Source organism: Trachinotus anak, unplaced genomic scaffold (assembly GCF_046630095.1).
Source record: "Trachinotus anak isolate AG129_WGS33_773 ecotype Australia unplaced genomic scaffold, CSIRO_AGI_Tana_v1 ptg000015l, whole genome shotgun sequence".
Classification (NCBI taxonomy): domain Eukaryota; kingdom Metazoa; phylum Chordata; class Actinopteri; order Carangiformes; family Carangidae; genus Trachinotus; species Trachinotus anak.
The window spans coordinates 1,191,183-1,208,882 of NW_027273866.1; the positions used below are offsets into that span (position 1 = coordinate 1,191,183).

A 17,700-nucleotide genomic window follows, 5' to 3' on the forward strand; every position below is an offset into this window, starting at 1 on the left:
TCCTTGATTTCCTATGTAGACATGCCTGTCTATAGTTTTTCAGTCGCACTTATTCTGTAGTTCAGAGTTAATTTGTATGACATGCCTTTTCAAAGCATTTCCATCTGTTGCTCCTGCCATTTTCTGCATAGTTGCAGTACTTGCATGACTGGTGTGCATCTGATTAGTCCTCTTCCATCGGGCTAACGGAGCACGCAAGGCAGCTCCGCTCTGTCTCTGTTGACTGATTCAGTCTCTTTGATTTCATCCAGCTCTAGCATGGGCCCCTCCCTCCACAGAGATGTTGCGTGAGTGAGATTTGATATGAGCGCTGGTGTGTCTGTCTGTGTGATAGATTCCAAGTGTGTGTGAGACGTCTTAAGCTACAGCTGTCACAAATGCCCTGTAAGTCAGCTTATTGTTTCAACACAACATCAGTGATGATCACATGGGCCGTGGTAAATCCAGGCAAGTCAATCATTTTTATTTTGTCATTTCAGGACAGTTTAGTTTCACACCAGTTGACCTCAGCCTTTAGCTATAGGAGGCAGTCTCATAACATCATATTTTAAATTTATTGTCACCTCCCCACCTTCTTCTGGATAAAGAGTGAAATTTGTTTCACCTTATTCACCATTGTCTTTTGACTATTAATGACAGCCTAAGATATGTCTGCTGAAGATAAAGGTGACTTTTTGCTTTCAGTATGTTTTGGTTTCTTCTCTTTCTTAAATAATACAAAGATCTGCACCAGGATCCAATATTAACTGGACTGAGCAAGTTTGGATCAGAAGTGATCAAATCTAAATAATACCTAATGCTATTCCTGAGTCACAAATCAAGTGGAGAACACAGGGTCATGACACTGTCTCTCTCTGTGCCCTTCTCTCTATGGCAGAGTAAGATAACTGTTTCTCCAGCAGAGAAATGTGTGCCAAGCCGAGCTGATAACAACCTGTGTCCATCAGGACTTTAATAAAGGGGAATTGGAGTTAATAGTGTCGTAGCAGTCCTTTGTACTAGGTGAATGATGACATGTTTCGTCCTTGCTGAGGAGGAGAGTAAAAAAAAGAAGGAGAGAGGGAGATGAGGAGAGAGAGGGTATTCATTTGATTTTTACAGTAAAGTTTAACAGACTGACTCATGGTCCTTGAGTTTGTATTGTACTGACCTAGCAAATTATTTTTTTCCAATATGCCCACAGGGACCTGTCTGTAGTACTAAATAGTGAAACTGTAGTGTGTCGGTATTTGTAGATCTTATTTTATGAACGGCATTCTTTTAGAAACTGTATTCTAAGATGTCATTCATTTTTTAAAGGCAGAAGGATTTGTCTCGAACAGTGTCTGTTTTTTATGCTTTATGTGGAGCAGAGAAAATGAGCAGTGTTCTGCAGTCCCAGACAAATGAACTGGTAACTAGGAACTATTGGCAAGAGGAGGACAGCCCTGAGGCTGTAGGTCAGTATGCTAGCTGTCAGAACCCCTGCCCTTTTTTTTTTTTTTTTTGGTTCATGCTGGCACCATATGCGTGAAGGATGTATGCTTCTATATAGGCGATCACTATTGTCAGTTTTTACTAAATGTAATGTAAGAATGGATTGAATAAAAATTGTGGCAGACATTTATTCCTTGACTTTATCGTTTTACTGTGCTGGAGGTGGTGGTGTGTTTCTTTTCTGTCTGGTCTATAGTGGGCCTCTCAGGCTTCCATACCTACCTGATCAGCTCCAACCAGACCACCAATGAAGATGTGAGTAGAAACATAAAACAGATATCTTTATGCTACATGTTATTGTACAACTTGAAATGTACACTGCAAATACCTTATCAAAACTTTTTTATCAACACAATATACAATCATCATCGTTGTGGTGAGCTGAGTCTCTCTGAAATTGTGACTGATGATGGTGTGTGGTCTCGTCCAGATAAAAGGTTCGTGGTCTTCTAAAAGAGGGAAGGACAACCACAATCCCTACAGCCATGGCAATATTTTCACCAACTGCTGTGCAGCACTGTGTGGACCCCTGCCTCCGAGGTATGACATGTGTGAATGTGCATGTGTGTTTTTATGAGGTGATTTACGTATTGTCAGATGCCCAGATGATGACATGTAAGCCCTGTCCTAGACTGCTCTGAGAATCCCATTCACTCATTTTTCTGTAATAGGTCACAGCACCTGTTATTTTCCTCCCCATTGTAATTTTCCATTTTGTCCAAAGGCTGAAATAGAACTGTTAGTCAAGACTGCTTTTGATATGAGGAGCTGTTTTGAAATGAGCTTGCCTACAGTCTTCTCTCTATACATAGCTCCTAAAATACAGAAATGCAGAAATCATTTCAAGCTCATTTTAACCATGTCCAAGATCAAAGTTGGCTAGATATATTAGATTTCACACTTTTGCCGTTCATGGATTTAACAAAAATACAGGCCAACTGTCACAGCTACGTTCTCGTGGCCATGGGACTGTAAATGTCAGTACGCATTGCACGTTCCTTCCCAGCTTCTTTCACTTCAGCTTTTTGCTCAGAAATTCTCATTACTCATCTGTGAAGCTGTAGTTCTCGCTCTTCCTGACTTAAAAATGTTCTTTTGTTTCTTCCATCATGGTTAGAAATGTGTTCATTGTTACCCACTGGACAGAAATACCTGCTCTCTGTTTATATCTTAACTGGCCACTGTACCCACTTTGAAGATACAACACACTGACACTGTGAAGACATCACAAGCATGTCTTAGTCTTTGGAAGTCGCAGCCTTTAACTTTGCATTTTGCAAGTACAAACAGACATTTTGAGGAACCCACAGTCTGTCGTTAAGCACCTGCATATGCAGCCTTGTCAAGTTACTAAACATATTCATAGATGCGCGCACACACTTTTACAAAGAATAAGAAGAGTGATTGGGGATTTTGGCAGCTTTTGCCTGCTATATTTGTCTAATATGTTTGGCTGGATTGTTCCCTGGCCATCACAAGCCATAAGTCACCAGTTATGATTCCAGTGGGTGGTAAAGGAGTCCTCAGTGCACAGGTGGCTGCCATCTGGGCGTGTGTGTGTGTGTGTGTGTGTGTGTGTGTGTGGGCGTGTGTGTGTGTGTGTGTGTGTGTGTGTGTGTGTGTGGGCGTGTGTGTGTGTGTGTGTGTTTGTGGCCAGCCACAGGCATCACACAGCTGGATCCACCAGTAAGGAAAGAATGTTTCAACTCGGCCTCGGACTATGCAAACAACGCTGTGCGCGTACACACACACACACACACACACACACACACACACACACACACACACACACAGACAGAGACAGACAAAAGCCTCTTGCATTTCATTCCCTGCTGAGACCTTGACTCACATTTTCTAATGCATCACCCTACATGTTTTTATGCTCGGTTCCTCCTAACCACATGTGCAGACGTTCCAGTATTCATCATCAGCAGCACAAGCCACTGCTGTAGGTTCCCAGACTTTGTCTTTATGAAACCACCTGAATCCAGCTCAGTCTCACTGGAGCTCACTGTCAACGCACTTTCTGTTAAATGATTACCCCGCTCACATCATTAACACCTCAACTAGCTGTGTGTGTGTGTGTGTGTGTGTGTGTGTGTGTGTGTGTGTGTGTGTGTGTGTGTGTGTGTGTGTGTGTGTGGTAGAGACTGCTCTGTGTCAGATCAACCTGTATCTGGCTGATAAATAGCCACTATCATGATATCTGACCGCACACATGTAAATGTGCACTATGTTCAGCAGGTTGTTATTGTTAATGCTGCAGAACTCAGACACAGCTTAACCAGCTGTGTCTGAGCATTAACGATGGGACAGAAACGATGATTCACTCCACTGCTCCACAGCAGGGCCTCAGTGATTTATCACAAACTTGTGATTTTCTGTGTTTGTGTGAATTTGAGTGTGAGTGAAAAAATGAGTGTGTGCACTCCCTGTGTCTTCTGCATAGGCAATACTTGAATACTGAGGCTGGTACACAACAAAAAATATTGCACTCAACCATTTACAGTTTGGTATCACTAGGTATGTTTACATGGGGTCTAATATTCAGATTAGATTAGATTTAAAAGCCCAAGGGATATAAAAGATAAACACCTCAATCACAATAAGCAAATGATTGACATTTCAAAGTTTAAACTTTTCATAAAACCGATCAAAAGAAAACTTGTACCATGTAAACAATTTAACCTGGTTACTTCCTGGCTGCATTCTTTCTGTGCATGCCATCCATCTTGACGTAAATGCCTGTATGTTTCTCGACAGGTGATGTATTCATTACTTTTGTGCATGCCACACAGCTGTGCGTCTGTGCATTTGAACACCAGACCATACTGCATACAGAATGTGTCGATGTATCCACAGCTACTGACACACATGGTCATTAGCATGATGCTAATCCTTTACACTTGTAGTTGCAGACAGTTTCATTTGTACATCTGTACTTAAAGACCCTTCAGAGCTCCAAAGAATCCATTTTGGGATGTTACTCTACTGTATTTGATCTGTTAGCTGGTAATAGCATTTGTTGTGAATGAATGCTAATGAAAAATACCTTTCTCCTTTTCTCGCCTTTCTCTTTGTCTCACTAGTCTAATTGACAGACGGGGTTTCATTCAATCAGACACACCACAGCTGGCGCCACCAACCAATGGCATCACTATGTATGGGGCCACACAGTCTCAGCAGAGCCACATGGTAAGATACTGACTTGACTGTCTTTTTTTCAAAGTTACAAGAGTATCAGGTTGATAAGTTTATTGGTGTAAAAATGTAGACGAGTGACGAGTTGTCACGAGGGATCACAATCATCGCAAGATGTTCATAGTGTTGTTCAGTGTATTTACAGAGACTGAGATTGGGCAGGTCACTTGACGGATGAAGCTCAAGTAGATCTGGCTCTCCTCTTGTCCCAGAAGCATTCTGGTGTTATCTCAAAAGCAACATTTTAATAGACATTTGTAGTCGTCTAAATTCACTGGTTCTTAGGTTTATGTACTTTTTGACCCAGCCTCACTCAGGCCCTCACAAAACTCCTGCAGGACTCGGGCTTGGTCAGCACGACACACAGACAAAGCATCTTTAACAGCAGTCTTTCTAAGAGAGTGAATCTTCAGGTGTCGTCTTTTGTTCATTTGCCAGAAACAGAAACTAAAATCTCACAAATTGACGTAGAATTTGTCAGTTTGAGGAATTGAATCTGTGGATGTCCTGTCCTGTCTTTTTAGTGTCTCATTGTTTTGGTTTGTAATAGTAAACACCAGATTTTGGTTTAAGGATTGGACTAGATAACATGATCAACAAAGTCACTTAATTCTTAGTGTTTCCAACATACCACAGAATCACAAATACTGCACTGGAAAAATAAAGCCAGTCAGCTTCTCATTCCTCTAGATTGAAACTGATAAAATTGCTCTGGTTTGCAATGAACGAGTCAGCAATGTTTTTGAGTCTTGCATGCATCGCTCCATGTTTTCTGTAAATCAGGTCACCAGTAGCTATGAAGCATCATTTGTGTGTGTTGGTGCTGAGGTGGCATCACAGATTGCACTGTTAAGATTTTCTCCCCCTGATTTGAGCCGTTCTCTTGTCACGGGTTTGCTCATCATCGGGATGTGTAAAATCAAGGGTTTTGTGTGTGTGTGACTGTGTTTTCTCATCAGGCTGATAATCCAAGTCTTGATGTGGGCCAAAGAAAAAGAATGAGCAGGAGTCAGAGAGATAATGTAGAATGAATAACACCATTTTGTGCAAACTTGCAACCTCTTAAACAGAAAGTACACCAAAGACTGTAAACAGATATTTTCTGCAATGTTAAGCTGTCCCTGGGAGAGAACAGCTTGTGTCGTGAAGAGGACATTGTACTGACCTCACTGGCCAGCTTCTCTCTGGTGCCTGAATAGAAGCAACAAGTCTCCTGTTGTTCACTTTAGCTGTTTACCTCACACATTACATGCTAGATTTAAGACCCATTCACACACAGCTACTATACGTCTTTGACTGGCGCCCTCCCTCTGCTCCACAGTCATCTTGTTGTTCTCATCCAAGCTCGACCTCATCCTGCTCATTCTCATTGAGACGTCAAGCATGAATGTCATGTGTCTTCAGGTCCTAAATGTGTGGAGTAATTGTAATGGGCTGAGAGCCATAGGAACGTTCTCCCTATGTTAGCACATTCAGAAATAACTACCATCTGTTTACTATAGCAGTCATGATGAGCAGCTAGAGTTGTCCTGTTGTGCCGGCTGCTGGCCATTTTATCTGCACACTGATCCACAGTCAGCTCTGTGCTTCGTATACATTTTTTATTCTGTAACATGCCACATAGAGAGGACATCAGGAGTGACTCTTTTCTAGCAGGTTTTAAAACGGTTTGATTTAGTTGAATAGTTCGAACCACGATGAGTAAAAGTCTCCTATCACTTCAGTCTGTTTACTACAGGAGTGTGTGGGTGGGTGTTCTTCAGAGAAAGTGTGTGAAAGTACTTTGTGTGTGTGTGTGTGTGTGTGTGTGTGTGTGTGTGTGTGTGTGTGTGTGTGTGTGTGTGTGTGTGTGTGTGTGTGTGTGTGTGTGCGAGAAAGAGAGATGAAGAGGCGATAAAGAGAGCAGAACAGTGGAAGAAATGTATCATATTTGATTCATATGTTTTGTCAATATTATTATCATTATCACTGTTTTTTCCCCTTTTCATGTAAGATTATACTGAGTGTGGAAAATACAGTACAGCAGATCAACCGTTTACGTCTTGGAATTTGTAGAAAGAAAAGGAAAGTCCATATATTTAATACTGTAACTCAGACATGTCACATGAAATAAATAGTGCACAGATCTAAGCTAAAGATAACAGGGAAGAAATATAGATTTTTGCACTGGTTTTTACCATTTTAACTAGGAATTGTTGAGCAAAAATAATCAATTCCTAAGTATATTTAAATGTCCTTTATCAAGAACAACTCTAATCATTCAGTCAGTCTTTGGATTTAGCAGAATGTGAAAATAAAGCACAAGATTGATGATGTTTTTTCACTTGATCTGTCATTTGAGGAGACATGGTGTAAAGGAAACAGAACGTGTTTATATCTTAGTGTTATTGTTGACTGGTGTCCGTCACATTAATCCTGTCTTTTTTTAGTTCTGTGTTTGCAAATGCTTTGAGGCTGCATTTACATTCAGGGAACGAAAGCCCTGTTTCTTTCTGAGGTACTTTGCCTGTGATGCAGCTTAAAACGCCAGCCTGGTATGCAGAAGCCGTGTAAGTGGTTGCCATGGTAACACTGTGTGATGTGATGTCACATTACACCTCGATAACATAAAACCTCCATTTGGGATTTCACTTAGGGGGGAAAATAGACACAATTTGGCTGAAAGCAGTGATCGTTGCCGTCAGTTTAAGGGTCAGTTCACCCACATTACAAGCAATAGATTTTCTCACTGGACTCTATTGGCTTCCTGCCATTCATGTAGTTTGGGTCTGTATTATCTCAGGTTTTCTTGTATTATATTGAAATAATTTGCCAATTAATTGATCATCACCAATCAATCATCAGAAAATTAATAGGCCACAATTCTAATATTCAGTTAATCTTTTAAAGTAATTTATCAAGCAAAAATTCCAAACTCTGTCTGGTTCCAGCTTGTCAAATGTTCTGCTTTTATCTTATTAATATAACTGAAGATTTTGGGGTTTTGGACTAAATGTGCCATTTGAAGACGTCACCTTGGGCTCTGGGAATGTTTGGCGGCCGTTTTTCGCAATTATTCGATATTTTCTTGACTAAATTATGAATCAATTAATCTAAAAGATGTGGGATTTGTTGTGTGCATGACAAACACAATTTCACTCATTTCTGTTGTAAAAAAAACCCAATTATTTGGATGGGTAGATGCTGCTGTAGGTTAGTGTTATAATTTGCCTGTAGTTGTTAACCTCGTGTCACACAGTTTGCATTTGGCCTTGTAAATGTTTCTCTGTTCCTTCCTTCCTGTCTTCCTTTGTCTCTTTCCTTTTTTGAGCTTCAAACTATTTTTATACAAAACACACACACACACACAGTGCAACTTGATCAACCACCATTTCCTGGCTGATAGGGAGGTATGGGGTACTGACTCCCCACAGCCTTGTTTCAGTTTGACGACTCGCTCTTAGTTCAGTAAGAAGTCACTAAGTATTCTTACAGTCAGCTGCATGACTGATGGTGTTGCTCCCAACTTGTTTCTTTGTTTCCCTTAGAGCTGGATCCAATCAATATTTAGACTTTGTTTAGTCCGTTTTTAAGAGATGAAAGGATTTAACAGAAAGGAAGTAGATTTCAGTTTTTCTTGCCCAGATCAGTTCAACCAAAAGTACCACCTTAGTTCCCAGCCAAATGTACAACTTATTATCAGTCAGCTGCTCTGTGGTACTGTTGTCAGGAATAACATAGACACCTTTAATCTCCCAACTTGTTGCTGGATTCAACTGTCTCATCTTGAGACTTGTTTAAAGATTAACATAAATTGCGACAGCTTTGGGAAATCATTTATTTATTTTTTTTACACAAGGTCAGATTCATTGGACATACCTTTGTGGTATGTGCCAAGAATAAAATGTAAATACAGAATTAAATTTTTGATGAGGATCCTTGTTGTGTCATCACTGCTACGTGTGAAAGCCAACCACAACAGGGCCTCTGCTGCCTCACTTGCTATTTGCTATCCAAGGTTAGCCTATCAGCAGTCTAGGTATATATATTGTTCCTTGTTTGTTTGTGTGTGTCCGCTGTATGGGATTGACAGTGCTCAGTCAGTTTGGCTAAGACTGTTTATGAAACCAGAAAGTAGAAAGAAAAGGACAAAGCCCTGTATTGTTATTCGAGATTCGATCCAGTGCTGTTGATGTAGCTGTGTGCTAACATGGCAGGAGTGAGGTTTCTGTCATTTCAGTCCAGTAACCCTCGCTCCAGTAAGTCTTTTCGACAGCCTGGAGAGAAGCCAGGCTTGTAAAGGTGATGATAAGTCGAGAGCAGCTGATGCGTGCGGCTGATAAGAGGATTGATAATACTGGGAATCTCATCTCTTCCACTGTCAAATGTAGCTGAACAGCTGTTTAAATCACATCTGTAATCTGCTCTTTTTAGGTCAGTGTGATTGAGACAGAAAGGTGAGATTACCAGGACAAATCTTTGTGCTTCAACTTTCCTGTCAGTCAGACTGTGGGAGTGGTGTGGGACGGAGGGAGGCATCAAAATACTTTTCCCGTTTGTTTATTTGGCTTTTTAATTCCTGTCATCTCTGTACAACTAGTGTTCTTTCATCTGTAACTGGTCTCTAATGCACGATTGCTCTGTGGTGATAAGGGGCTAATGAGGTTAAAGCTAAACTCCCTGTAGCTAATGTGTGGTATTGATGACTCTTTGTGTCCTAACCCAGTTACTGCGCTCCACTTCTAGATGTGTGATCCCCATTCTAAAGCAAGGCAATAGGCCATGAAGCAGTGACTTAATAACCCGGTGTTTTCAACTCTGTCGATTGACTTCAGCTGTTTTTACTGGGGCAGATGCGCGAGCTGGTGCGGGCTCTCTGTGTGGCTCTGCATTCTAACATGGGCACTAACATCCTTTTCTCCTTCTTCTCTCCCTTATCCAACCACTTTCCTCTCCTCTGTTGTCTTCTCACTTATTCTGTTTTCCTTGATCCCCCTATCTCGTTTCTTCTTCCGTGTTCTCTATCTAATTCTCAACACTGCCTCTCTCTCATTTGTTTTCTATTTCCGTCTTCCACCTCTGGCACCTTATCTATCTCTTTGACTTTCACATCCCCTCCCATATTGTTTTTCCTTCTGCTTTCTGCTGCTCTCTCTCAGTGTGACCAAGACCAGTGCATTCAGAGCACCAAATTCGTTTTGCAGGCTGCCGCCACCCCTCTCCTCCAGCAGCAGAGCAGTGAGCCAGTCATCCTGACGGCCTCTCCTGAAAATGGAGGGTCTCTACCCGGCCGCACCTCCCTCACTCTTGCCGGTCCGTGCACCTCACTCCCCCTCGGCCAGCCCACACCTCCAACGTCCACCCCCAGCCTCAGCTGCCACGAGGCCACCGACATGTTACCAATCCACGGACACAGCCACACACACAACCACAGCCACCCCCTCCAGGAGCCGGTGGCCCATCACCACTTTCTTACCCCAGAGGAAGTGCCCTCACCGCCAGGTATGCTTCCCTGTGGCAGCCCCCTGGGTCACAGCCACACCATGCAGGCCGGCTTTTTCAACCCAGCCAGCCAAGACTCACTACACGAGGACTCTGTCAGAGGATTGGTAAAGCTCAGCTCTGTCTGACAATGGGATATAAACCCCCTCCTCCCACCACCTCCCTCCTGAAAACATGCATCCAACCCCTGAACCTGTCCTGTGCCACTTTTGGACCACATCACTCTCCCCATGAATTTGCCATTTTACTAAAAAAAAACAAAACGCTGTGGTTTGAAATCAGCTGCTAGAAACTGTGGAATATAACTGAACCGAAGTGAAACCAGTTGTCCTCAGCCACTGTCTTGCCAAACCTCTCCACTGGAACTGGGAGAGATGGTTCCCTGTGTAGTGGAGTGTATGACAACTCAGAGATGAAACGCTTCTCTATCTTATTTTACTTTTTTTTTTTTTTTTTTTTTTTACTTTAAGGGAAACATAATCCATTCGCTCCTGGAGACTGGACAGGAGAGTTTCTTTTTCAAGATGGCGTATGTCTGAGACATTACATGCAAGAAGAAAAAAAACAAAAAAAAAAAAACAAAAAACTTTTGAGACAGTTCATGACATTTTGGTCAGAAGGCTGAATTTCTGTCAGTTCTGACGTCACAGGTCTGACAGTTTTTTTGTAAAGCAAACTTAAGCCTATTTGCCTGTTGCTGACTGGACTGTGTCTTTTGCCTTTTTTTTTCTTGGACATTCTCAGCAGTGCAATGGTTGATGTCATCATGTTGCATATCATCCTGCTTTTTCTATGTTAAAAAATAAGAGACTGTTGTACTATACCATGGTTATTACAACTCTGACAAATTATTATATTTCCTGTGGATGTTAATAAAACACCAAGTTTTTATCAGATATGATGTCATTAATATCGAGGTTCAGAGGAATAACACAGTATGTGCTAATGTGAGAGTCATGTGGTGATGACATTTCCTTTAAGGTTTATCTTGTGACCAGTGCATGTAGTCATTAGATGTAAATGAGACAGATTAAAAAACAGCCTGTCTGATGAATGTTTATGGATTTATGGATGCTCAAACAAGGTTGAGATTTTCCTTAGGCCATTTAGTCCCCCAATCATCTTCACAGGAGTCCTAGTAATATAATAATATAATATGAGTCCTAGTAAGGCCTCAGGCACTAACCTTCAGCGAGAGATGTATGGACTAAAACAACGACTCGCACTATCACGGAAAGTGATTCGTTGGAGCCTTAAAGAGGGAATTATTGGGGTTTTTTTTGGGGGGGGGGGGGGGGGGGGGTTTAGCCAAAAAATGATTGGAGTTCACTGACACATGGTGGTTGGTGGTGTCTTGGTAATAAAGGACAGTCAACTTTTAATTCTCTTCCACCACCTTGTGGTTGCCCATGAATACTGCAGGTAAAAGTTTTTTAGTTTATTCTCAGAGACTGAAAGTACAAGGTGTCTAAACAGCCCAACATAAAACCATGCCAACCCAAACAGTGGAAATAAAAATAAGAGTAACACATTTATTTATTATTAAATCATTTATCATACACGGGGAAGATTTTTCATACATATTTTACAACAATTACAACAGACAATGCAAAAAAAGGAAAAAACCTCAGTAACATTGAAAAAGAAATTTCCCAGATATATATATATATATATATTACCTGGGATGCTTCTTCTCATTTGGAGCAGGAGTGGGAGAACAGTGAGACAGGAGGTGGTCACAGATGCAGGATTCCAGTATACTCTATAGCTTGCATAAAGATTGCAAAAACAGCATAAGTTAGCTTATTTAAATAGCGATGTTTTAAATTGACCCTGTACTGCACTGTGCTTGAGTTCTGCTGCACCATTACGTGATAAATCGATTTAAATGTTGAGTACGCAGCACATTGTCATATGTTAAAGAATCCTGAGGAATATGAACTTGATAAAAATAATCGAGAACTGGGCATTTAGTTACATTTTATGTCAAAAATCTGCAGATGAAAATGATAATTGACAATTCAATAAATTGTGTTTAACACTGCCACCCCAATAGAGAGTATAACCACTACAGTTGATGTAGTAATTATGAAAAATGTTTTGAACGTATTTAAATTAGCTGTACAATAAATTAGTCTTTATTTGGCCTTGCTCCAAAAAAATGGAGCTCTTCAGTCTCATTCATTGTTTGTATTTATTGTCATGACATTTAAACAAAGCCAGTAGTTAAGTGCTTATTAACATTTACATATATTTCCTCTTTTAATTATACAGCGCGCTAACGGCGTATCACAGCAGAGATGCACTAGAGACAGTGTAAGAAATAAACCAAGGCAAACCTAAGTTGTAGCTGTAAACAGTCATGGTAGCTCACAGCCTGATGCTCCAACACAGCTAGCTCTCATGCATCAGTCCTCTAGCCGGGGCTGGAGAGATGGATCATTGAGTCTATGGTGGGACCTGTTAAGGATCCTTGGCCACCAAAAATGCTAGACTAGCTTAAGATCAGTGACCTGTGGTTGCTGAAGAGAAACTGGACCTGAAATTCAAACCTGAACTCGGCACAGGTTTGTGATGTTTTTAGCATCCATTATATCTGGGTCATTGTGGCTAAGCTAGTTAAGCACTGATAACCAGAACACAACAGTGTCTGTAAAGCTGGTTTCTATGTGAGTCTATAGTCAAGAGTCACCACAGTTTAACATCAGTGAGCTCCAGGTCTCCCATGATCTCCAGCTGGTTGATGCTGCTCAGGTCCTGCACCCGATGCCTGAACTCAAACAAGTGTGAGCCGTTGACTGCCAGCTTGAACTGATGCGGCTGACAGAGGATGAGAATCTGAAAACAAAAACAACAAAAAAACCCACTGAGGAACAGTCATGACTCAATACGCAAACATACATGACACAACATCATGGTTTAAGGGTGTGTTATAAAACACCTGACAGTGTTACCCTTTCAAAGTAAAGTCAAGTTGCAGGTGGTTTCTACCTCAAAGTACTCCCCTGACGAGAAGGGAAAGAAGGGCAGCTCCCGCTCCTCCTGACCCCAGGACTCACTCAGGTACGAGTTCCTGATGAACACACCTGACTTCATGCGGGGGTTCAGATGGAGAGCGATGTTCTCCGTCCTGCTGTTGCAGAGGTTTACTGTGAAACTGGAAGAAACATGGATAAGAGGTAAATCGTTTTTAGAGAAGAACTGGAGAGTTACCAGAGAGAAATGTAACTTACATTCGTAGTCCAAACAAATCAGTAACATACATATACGCTGCTTTTATTTGTCATGTTGAGGTAGATGTGTCACTTTACCTGTGAGGATACATGCTGACCTGTCCCTTGATTGTGATGTGCTGTCCTGGGCTCAGTCCTTTGAGTATACTGCCTTTATAAGGGAGGCTCTGAAATGACAGCAGAACTGCTGATACATTTTATTCTCATTTTTTGCAGATTATTTACTAGATTATTCAATTAAATCGTTTGGATAGAGATCTATAAAAATACTAAAAAATACCCAGTATAATTTCCCACAGTCCAGTGCCACGTCTTCAGATTATTTGTTTAGTCAAAAGTCAGTCAAAAAACCTAAAGACATCATTCCGGTCATACATCAATAAGACGAGCAGTAAATCATCACGTTTGAGAAGATGCAACCAACAAATGTTCGGCTTGTCATTTGGGGACAGAAATGACCACAATGATGAATTAATTATCAAAATAACTGCTTAGTTAACTTTTTGTCAGTTGACTAACTGATGAATCATTTAAGGGTTGCAGCTCTAATTCCGTGCTCTCTAAAAATCCACATTCATCACGAGGGCTCTTTTTTTAATCTTAAGTTTGGCAACCTTTTTGTTGATTTTATTTGATCAATTTCTTTATTCATTGACCATGTTACACAGGGAGAAGCAATTCAACAGATACAGTGTGTATATCACATGTAGCTGGAGCTAATTAGCTGCCACCATCCGTGGTTAGGCTTTTAAATTCAGCTAAACAGAGAAGTGAACAAAACAGACAAAACAGGATAATAACAGCAGCATGTTTCTATATGTCTATGTACTCTACATGACTGTGTTCATTGGCATATTTTGTGAGAGTGTGTGTATGAGTCAAAGTATGTATGTATGTGAGAAAAAGCATTCTGTGTTCACATCCGAAGCAACTATTGGATTGGTGTTTGGTGTGCAGATATGGCCAATCATGATATCTATGAGCCATTTCAAGTTACTCCAAACTATTTGTTGATGCATCTGCAAAGGCTTTGGATTTATTTTCATGGTTTTGGCCATCCCTCCATTCAGACGTAGGAACGGAGCATCATCATTAAGAAGATGTACTTTCACTTTGGGTTTTCCCTCCATATAAAGAGGTTTGGATAATCAGGCAAAACTTTATTTACAACCTGTCTAACTGCATGAAGGCTTGTGTTTCTTGCCCAACTGGACTTTGCTGTAGACATGCTCCCAAATCTTAGTAATTACTTTAGTGTTTACAGTGATATCACAGAAATGAGATAAAGGTTGTAAAAAACCAGAGCTGTTCTTTAAAAGGTCATGCTGTAGTGAAAGGTTGATAGTGCACAAACAAAGGAATCATTTAGGAAGTGTGATCCTGTTTTAGCAGCATCACAAGATGCTGGGCTCATTAAGGCAAAGGGGTTTTATGTAGATGACGCAAGAGGAAAAACTCACCAAGTCACCTGATTCTGAATATATTGCCTAAGAGGAAGAAAAAACACATTTAGAAATGAATAAACAGATGTGTCTATAAAAGAAACACACATCAAACCAGCTGGTGAAGAAGAAATGAGGGAAAATAAGTGGTGGGAATGTACTTACTGAGTTTGGGATGTAGCCGATAGCATGAACCCTGACTTTCCCAGAAATAGAAAACGTGTCGACCCTGTTGAGTGGGATTCTGTGCTTGTATCCCAACAGGTGAGTACCATTTACTGCCACCTATGGGTGAAGACAAATATTTTAGAACGCTATTTTTTCACATTAATTCAATTAGTTTGTGCCATTGCTGTTTTTAGGTGCAACACTGACTCTGTCACTGCCTTCATCCTTAGCAGCATGAAGTCACTGACCTTAAAGACGTCATCGTGGACCAGGATGATGGTCTCGAAGGGGGCTCCGCGTTTGTAGGGCAGCTGATGGAGCGTCTCCTCTTTGCCCCAGCTCTCCTCCAGCAGGGAATTACACACCACACAGGGCGAGCCTTTGAAGCGAGGGCTGAAGTGGAGAGCGACGTCAGAGCGAGGCTTGGTGCTGCAGCCGCTCGACAGGTCGATCTGAAACCTGCAGAAAGGACGCGCAGGTTGACTGTGTGTCATAAGGATTTTACAATTTGATTAACTGCTAATTTGATTGGGAATTTACATCACTTAAGTATAACAACACAGGCAAGTCCTGCATTATTACTGCATCTAGTGGCCTGGTGTTGTATAGTGATATTTTAGAATGTCGTTTTAAGACTTTTATTATTTTAGTGTAACAAATAAGTAAATGAATAAATTATGATTTAAGGAGCTTAAAAGACCCATTAAGTCACAGCTAAGTTAAAATTAAACCAAACTCATCTTGTAGCCATTATCATTATTGCCATGTTGTGGTTGAAGCTGATCATTTGTGAACTTAATGACTTTAATAGTTCCTATCATCATCTTGTTGGTGATCAGATGCTGTTCCACTGTGTCCATGCAAATACACCAGGTGTTGCCTTGAGCGTGGGACAAAGGTGCTGCAAGATCTGTTCATTTCAATCTGTTACTGTATATTTTCAATAATGTTTCACCTCCTAAAAACAAGGCAACAATTACATGAAACTGAAAAAATATATTTAATAGATTTTTTCCTTATATTTTGAGGTAAATATTTTCAGAGAGAATGACAATAGGCCTTTACTTTAAATACCTACAGTGTCATTTTTAGCTGAGAAGGTTGCTGGTTTGTAGGTGTTGTAAGTATGAAGTATGAAAATAACTATGAAGGAGTGCCTAAAGTCAGGGAACCACTGAAATAGACAATACAGCATTTAACGTTTTTCCAGATAAAAAAAAAAAAATGTAAATGCTATGAGTTTACTAATCAAATATCAAGACACATCAACTCATCTTCAGTTTATTATCTGGTTTCATTCAATTTTACCTGTCGGCATCTGGGGGCACAGTGCCCTGGATGATGATGATCTCCCCAGGGTGCAGGCCTCCAGGTATGGGCCCTGTGTATGGGATCACCTGAGGTGGAGAGCTGACGTTGAAGCACTGGACACCTGCACTGACAACAACTGATGACATGCTGCCTAAGCCGAGGGAGCTAAAATGAAACGTCTCTGTGCTCCGTGCGTTGTCTAGAATATAGACTGAGCGGTCCGGCGTGCAGGCCGGGGCTGCACACATGCTGACAACACAGCGACTCGCACAGAGTTTCTCGCTGCATTAGAAGCTGCAGGAGGGTCTACTGATCATTGCATGATGGCATCAGAGGGCTGATGTAGATAATAATAATACTAATAACAATAATAAGCCTCTTACCGGATTCAGGACAGTGTGTTTCGCATTTGCTACAGACATCGGGCTTCTTGTGTCGGGCTACAACATGCAGCTGAGCTGAAAGACAACAGAGAGTGTGGTGTCTGCGGTGATCAGGACCGTCAGGACCGGGGAGCCGCTCTCCTGCGCTACACAGGGACGATGGCAGTGGGCATCTTCTCTCCATCAGAGGCCAATCCCCCGCGCATGCGCAAATCCTACCATGTGATCGGGTCTGGACGCAGCAACAACGGAGGCCTGCTTTCTCATTTCCACCGATTGCACTGCTAAACTGTTGTTTTACCAATAAGGACAAAAGAAAACAAATTAGTCAGTTGACCACCATCATTTACCAGGATCATTTCCCGTTTGACTAAAACTGATGCGATGACATGACGTGAACATCTCACATATGATCTGTTTTGTTTAAACAGGCTCACTAGTATTCATTAAAAAGAAAAAAAGTTATATTGGAAATAGATGGTAAATATAATTAAATTGTAGAGCAGCTGGTTGGTCTGTGACTCAAAAGATTGTTAGATTGTTATCATTCATCATCATTGTTATCATTCATGAAACCATTGACATAAATGATGAAGACGTTTTATCCTCACGGTGGCTATATATTTTGGAAAAAATGCAGGTACATAAAAGTTTTGGAAATGTCGCAGTCTTGGTTGAAGATAGTCTACAAACGTTTTATCAAACATTTGTCCCAATACACACTGATGGGTCCAAGGATCCTAACACAGGGAGCGAAGGTTCAGTTCACCAGCTTCACAACTGTCTGTGGAGGGATTAACAGCAGCTCCTCTGTCTGCAGGCGAGACGCTGGCGTCTGCAGCAGCATCACAGCGGATGTGAAAGGTTTGTTCTGCATTAATAATCAAAAGAAACCTCATTAGAGTGGCAGCAGTGTTAGGATACAGTGAACACAACACAACACCTTTGAGCAGCACAGTGAACAGAACATACCAAACTTAATACATAAACATTAGGCCAAAAGTA

General features: G+C 41.2%; 2 protein-coding genes across 8 annotated transcripts in view; one reads left to right on the forward strand and one right to left on the reverse strand.

Annotated features, from left to right (window-relative positions):
• LOC139633445 (palmitoyltransferase ZDHHC14-like) overlaps window positions 1-11,052 on the forward strand; it is a 43,061-nt gene extending 32,009 nt beyond the window's left edge. For 3 of the 5 annotated variants that reach the window (XM_071499154.1, XM_071499156.1, XM_071499155.1), the window contains exons 7-10: window positions 1,629-1,731; window positions 1,907-2,016; window positions 4,566-4,671; window positions 9,816-11,052. In XM_071499154.1, the coding sequence (XP_071355255.1) occupies window positions 1,629-1,731; window positions 1,907-2,016; window positions 4,566-4,671; window positions 9,816-10,286 (790 nt within the window). In that variant the 3' untranslated portion in view covers window positions 10,287-11,052. Of the gene's footprint in view, window positions 1-1,628; window positions 1,732-1,906; window positions 2,017-4,565; window positions 4,672-9,090; window positions 9,114-9,815 lie in introns of all 5 variants that reach the window. The other 2 variants (XM_071499159.1, XM_071499158.1) reach the window with 2 other exon arrangements.
• Window positions 11,053-11,458: 406 nt separating this feature from the next.
• Window positions 11,459-17,533, reverse strand: LOC139633447 (galectin-8-like). Of its 3 annotated transcripts, XM_071499162.1 has the most exons (9): window positions 17,419-17,533; window positions 16,696-16,984; window positions 16,310-16,398; window positions 15,250-15,460; window positions 14,999-15,118; window positions 14,852-14,878; window positions 13,470-13,558; window positions 13,150-13,315; window positions 11,460-12,996 (listed from the first exon to the last, which is right to left on the reverse strand). In XM_071499162.1, the coding sequence occupies exons 2-9, from the start codon at window positions 16,732-16,734 to the stop codon at window positions 12,847-12,849; spliced, it is 891 nt and encodes a 296-aa protein (XP_071355263.1). In that variant the 5' UTR covers window positions 16,735-16,984; window positions 17,419-17,533; the 3' UTR covers window positions 11,460-12,846. The 3 variants fall into 3 exon arrangements, with proteins under 3 accessions (XP_071355261.1, XP_071355263.1, XP_071355262.1); XM_071499160.1 differs by lacking the exons at window positions 16,696-16,984; window positions 17,419-17,533 and adding an exon at window positions 16,525-16,667 and having other exon boundaries at window positions 11,459-12,996; window positions 16,310-16,493; XM_071499161.1 differs by lacking the exon at window positions 17,419-17,533 and having other exon boundaries at window positions 16,696-17,256.
• Window positions 17,534-17,700: the final 167 nt, after the last annotated feature.

Bases quoted from the DNA above. Each gene is read 5' to 3' on its own strand.
- LOC139633447 (XM_071499160.1), bottom strand. From the start codon at position 16,600: ATGCAGCGAGAAACTCTGTGCGAGTCGCTGTGTTGTCAGCATGTGTGC. The intron at 15,461-16,309 runs GTAAAATTGAAT...TCCTTTCTGCAG, and splicing joins GTGCCCCCAGATGCCGACAG to GTTTCAGATCGACCTGTCGA. The intron at 15,119-15,249 runs GTCAGTGACTTC...CTTCACCCATAG, and splicing joins TCCACGATGACGTCTTTAAG to GTGGCAGTAAATGGTACTCA.